Genomic DNA, 5,818 nt, shown 5'->3' with positions numbered 1-5,818 from the left:
GGATAAATATGATACATATTTCTACTAATAGGTCTATTGTGCTAACTAAACCTATTAGAGGCAATAAGAGGGGTATAATAGTATTTTCACCCTTAAGTAAGAGGAAAGGCTTTGTTTGGTTCCTCGTTCATTCCCTTTCTTTCCAAAAACTAGAATTTTTTAGTACAGGAAGAAGAACAAAACGTGGGAGGAGAAGAAGAGAAGAAGAAGCCTCCAAAACTTGTCCAAACTCAGCTCAACCTTGCATGCAATCTGAACCTGATTCTCTGATCACCCTTTATTCTGCTCTCAGCCTCATCATTATCATCTTCATCTCCTTCTAAGGTGAGTCCTTAGATAGAAACTATGGGGTTTGCATGTTGGGAATACTTTTGGGTTTAGGGATTGTAAGATAATTTGATGAATCAATGATGCTAATCATGTTTGTATTGCATTAATCTCTGCATGTTGATGTTCCTGAATGTGTTTATATGATGCAAATTCGTTGGGACTGTATTGAGGATGCAGGGAATCAATTATAGGATATTGGGACTGGTTTAGAACTCTTAAAATGCAGAAAAATCGATTCTGCTTCAGAGTAACCGGTTACTGGATTCTGGGTAACCGGTTACCCTGTGTAAAATTTGCGTTGCTGGGCAAAAGTGCAAAAATCAGGAACTTTTGGAAAATTCATAACTCTCATTTCGTGTATCCGTTTGACGCGTACCATATACCGTTAGAAAGCTAACGAGATGTACTATCTAGGAAAATTAGCCTTAATGTTTAAATAACGTTTTTCGATATATCTAACATGCCTTCAGTTAAATGCGACTATGGCGAATCTGTGAATTATGTACTGTTAGACTGAATTAACTCCATTATATTTGAATCGCTATGTTATGCTGAATGTGAATGTTATATTATGATGAGACATGGATATATTGTTGATGGTCGTTGTTTCGGTTAAACAATTGGGATTGTGTGCTTGTGTGATTGGCGATTGATATGTGTGTATGCTTGAATCGAAACGGACCGAGGGCTAGGTTGCGTTATGTCCCGGGCTTTGTAATCAATGGGACAGCCCCGATCATGTGATCTTCGGCTCACACCTGAGTTACCGTTGTAGTGTACTCGTGAGTGCCGTACGGGGCTTTTTACTCACTTGGCGTTAACACACTTGCGTGCTCGGTATGGTGGCGTTGTGCGGCTAAGTAGGCCTACGCATAACAGGTAAACCATCTCTAGTGGTACCATGTAGGCTAAATCACTAGGCTTTCGCCCGATGGACCCATGTGTTAAGATGGCGTATTGTACTCGGCGTTAACACACGTGCGTGAAGATGGATAATGGGACAATGACTCCAATTAGGCTAAAGTCATCTCGCGGCCACTTAGGCTTGTGCGAACCCGTCCAATCGTCTTGCACTGCATGGGCGTGATTCATCGAGGGTGTGTATTTATAACCTAGTCGAGACATTAACGCGTTTCTGGATTCCCCGTATATGGATGCGGGTTTGCATACTTGGTTGCTTATATAATTGTATATTTGCGTTATTCATCCAATGGCAGATGAATTGATTATTTGCTCCGTATTTGTACCGGAAGTAAGAATAACCCCGAATCAATGGTGGATTCGTTCATTTTTGTATGTTCCCTTTAGATCTGATTGGACTAATAGGGTAGGCAGACTCACTGAGATTTAGTAATCCCATCCCATTCCAATTATATTTTTTTCAGGTGGTTCGAGGCAAGATCGCGGTAAGGGCAAGATGGATTAGTTCTTTGCCGATGCTTGTTGGATATTTCCTTTAGTTCCTTTCTCGTGCTTTCTTGCTTTCATATTTTGGGCATGTACTTTGTGATGTACTAATATTTTGGCCATGACATTTTCGGCTTTAGTGTATTGTACTCAAGTTGTACTCTTATTTTCCGCTGCGAACATTATGTAATTGTTGTCTTATGAACCATAATTAATACTTTATGCATATTATTCTAGACATATATGTGTGGGGTGTTACAGTTGGTATCAGAGCAGGTACGCATCATAATACAGTACAATTCTGCCTCATATGTGTATAGTCAGCATGATTCCTTATGTCTTATTTATGGCATTGAGCCTGATCAACTTGATTCCATGCATAGGACAGACAGGGAGATGGCTCAGCAACGCAGAGGTCCCTGAAGGCCCATAACTAGGAATGTGGAGCCCGAGCAAGAAACCGGAGATGCAGGCGTGTCTTGGAAACAGATGATGCAACAGATGCTACAACAAAATCAGATGATGGCTCAAATGATGCAAGGCAGGCAGGGACAACAACCTCCTACTCAAGTTCCTGTTCCTCAAGCTGCAACTGGACCAGACTTTCGTGCCTTCTTCAGGATGGATCCTCCAGAGTTTGTTGGCGGACTTGATTCTCTATTGGCTCATGATTGGTTAGCTGGTATGGAAAAAGTGTTTCAAGCTATTCAGTGTACTGAAGAAGAAAAGGTGATATTTGCTACTCAGAAGATGAAGGGACCAGCTCTTAGGTGGTGGAACACTGCATCTACTTATTTCACCGCACAAGAGATTCCTAAGGATTGGCAACATTTCAAAGTAGCATTCTTGGAGAAGTATTTCCCTAACAATGTAAAGACTCAGAAGGAGCGAGAATTCCAGAACTTCAAGCAAGGCAACATGTCTGTTTCAGAATATGCGGAGAAGTTCGAGGACTTAGCTGATTATTCCCGACAAGGTGTTTATGCTCCGGATGAACTATGGAAGATTGACTAGTTCGTGATGGGTTTAAGGGCCGACATTGCTCATAGTGTATCCCAAAGAGAGTTCACTACTTATGTTGAATGTTTAAGGCAATGCTATGTTGCTGAAAACAGTTTGAAGAGGGTTCAAGAAGAGAGGAACCAGAACAGGACTAATTTTAGGGAGCAAGGAAGATCTACTCAACACTTGAGGCCCCGTAACCCTCCATCAAAGAAGAAGCAGGTTTATGGTGACCAATCATCTCAACCGCCTTATTGTCGCAAATGTAATAGGAAGCACACTAGGGAGTGCATGTACGCTTCGGTGACTTGTTACGAGTGTGGTGAGTCAGGTCACATATCTAGATTCTGTCCCAAGAAGAGAGCTCCTGAGAAGACTGCAGTTCATGTATACAACCTAGATGCAAGAAAGGCCAAGGGAAACAGCAATCTCATTGCGGGTACGTGTTATGTTAACAACCAACCTTTATGTGTTTTAGTTGATTGTGGATCTACTCATTCTTTTATCTCTACCGAGTGTGTTTACCGACTTGGTTTGGAAGTTACTTCTTTACCCGAACCTATGGTCATTTCTTCGGCGATAGATGATACCGTGGAAGCTCGACTAATTTGTAAAGATTGTTCGGTGTCTTTTAATGGTCGTGACTTCCCGATTGATCTAATTTGCTTACCCCTCAAGAGGCTCGATGTCATTCTTGGAATGGATTGGTTGTCTCTTAATTCGGTGTATATTGGTTGCAAGGAGAAAGCCATATTTATTCCTGCAGAAGAGACTTCTTCCGATGATGCAATTACCAAGTTGATAGAAGGTACGATCAGCGCGGTTAATTACCTCTTTTCTCAAGAAATATCCTTTCTTATAGTTCTTTCTAAGGAATCTTCTGTAAGTGTGGAATTGAATGAGATTCCTGTGGTATGTGAATTTCCTGATGTGTTTCCTGAGGATATTACTTCTCTTCCTCCGGAAAGGGAAGCGGAATTCTCAATTGATCTTGTTCCTGGAACGGCCCCAGTTTCTATTACTCCTTATAGGATGTCTCCTATTGAACTCAGAGAATTGAAGGGCCAGTTAGAAGAGCTTCTAGCTAAGCATTTCATTCAGCCCTGTGTATCTCCATGTGGAGCTCCTGTTCTTTTGGTAAAGAAGAAAGACGGAAGTATGCGCTTGTGCATCGATTATTGTCAGCTGAACAAAGTTACCATAAAGACCAAATATCCATTGCCACGGATTGATGACCTCCTAGATCAATTGAAAGGAGCCAGTGTGTTCTCGAATATTGATCTTAAGTCAGGATACCATCAAATCCGAGTGAAGAGCTCAGATGTACCTAAGACTGCATTCAGGACTCGATATGGTCACTACGAGTTTTTGGTTATGCCGTTTGGTATGAATAATGCTCCGGCCGTTTTCATGGACTACATGAATCGAATATTTCAACCATATCTGGACCAGTTTGTAGTGATCTTCATTGATGACATTCTGGTGTATTCTCGTACTCCCGAAGAGCATGAAGAGCATTTGCGGATTGTGTTGTCTACTCTTCGAGAGAAACGATTGTATGCCAAGTTCAGTGTGAATTTTGGCTATCCGAAGTAAGTTTCCTCGGTCACGTCATCTCAGGAGGAGGCGTGGCAGTAGATCTTTCTAAGGTAGAAGCGGTGGTGAATTGGGACCGACCAAAGAGTGTGACTGAAGTCAGAAGCTTCCTAGGTTTGGCAGGTTATTACCAGAGATTTACTATGGGGTTTGCTAAGTTAGCCTTACCATTGACGAAGCTTACCCGTAAGGAAGTTTCTTTTGAATGGAATTCCGAATGTGAGCAGAGTTTCCAGAAACTTAAGAAGAAGTTGACTACTGCACCTGTGTTAGTGATTCCGGACCCAAACCGATCATATGAAGTGTTTTGTGATGCTTCTAAGAAAGGTTTAGGCAGAGTGCTGATGCAAGATAGTCAGGTGATAGCTTATGCATCTCGGCAGTTGAGATCTCATGAAGAGAATTACCCAACCCATGATCTTGAGCTTGCCGCAATAGTCTTTGCGCTTAAGGTGTGGCGACATTACTTGTATGGAGTCCACTTCGAGATGTTCAGTGATCATAAAAGTTTGAAATACCTTTTCGACCAGAAGGAGTTGAATATGCGTCAAAGGAGATTGATGGAATATCTTAAAGATTATGACTTTGAACTGAAATACTATCCAGGGAAGGCTAATAAAGTGGCAGATGCCTTAAGTAGGAAGGAATTTCGAGCTGCGGAGTTGATGATGTTGGAACATGGATTATTGGAAAAGTTTCAAAATCTTAACCTTCAGTTTCAATGGACACCCAATGGTGTGTTGATTAGTAACTTGAGCATCCAGAATGAATTACGAGAAAGAATTTGAATATCACAGGGATATGATGAGCAGCTACAAGCGAGCGAAGGCATGTTTGATTTTGTTAGAGAACCCGACAGAATTATTTTGTTTAAGCAGAGAATGTGCATACCGAATAATTATGAGTTGAAGCGTTTGATTCTGGATGAAGCACACAAGAGTAGATTTTCTATTCACCCTGGATCGACCAAAATGTATCAAGACTTGAAGAAAGACTTTTGGTGGCCAGGAATGAAGAAGGAGATTGCAGAGTATGTAGCACAACGTTCCGTTTGCCAACAAGTTAAGATTGAACATCAGAGGCCAGGAGGAATGTTACAACCACTGGAGATACCGATGTGAAAATGGGATTCTATCTCCATGGATTTCATTGTGGGACTACCTCATGCTCGAGGTGGATATGATTCTATATGGGTGATAGTGGATAGGCTAACCAAGTCTGCCCACTTTTTACCTGTAAAGACAACTCACAAGGTGATTCATCTCGCAAGGCTTTTCATAGCGGAGATTGTACAGTTGCATAATGTGCCATCTAGTATAGTGTCCTATCGTGATCCAAAGTTCACTTCGAGATTTTGGAAGATGTTTCATAAGGAATTGGGTACTAGACTAAATATGAGCACATCTAACCATCCTCAATCTGATGGGAAGACGGAGAGGACAATCCAGACAATAGAAGATATGTTGAAAGCCTGCATTCTAAA

At 41.5% G+C, this 5,818-nt stretch overlaps 1 protein-coding gene across 1 annotated transcript; it reads left to right on the top strand.

Annotated features, from left to right (window-relative positions):
• The first annotated feature begins 2,259 nt into the window (after nt 1-2,259).
• On the top strand, nt 2,260-2,751 carry LOC131649918 (uncharacterized). Its single transcript, XM_058919657.1, has one exon. The coding sequence runs from the start codon at nt 2,260-2,262 to the stop codon at nt 2,749-2,751; it is 492 nt and encodes a 163-aa protein (XP_058775640.1).
• Nucleotides 2,752-5,818: the final 3,067 nt, after the last annotated feature.

This window comes from Vicia villosa, linkage group LG2 (genome assembly GCF_029867415.1).
Source record: "Vicia villosa cultivar HV-30 ecotype Madison, WI linkage group LG2, Vvil1.0, whole genome shotgun sequence".
NCBI classification, from domain to species: domain Eukaryota; kingdom Viridiplantae; phylum Streptophyta; class Magnoliopsida; order Fabales; family Fabaceae; genus Vicia; species Vicia villosa.
Note: the sequence above shows the minus strand (reverse complement) of the source record. Positions and strands in the feature narration are given on the sequence as shown.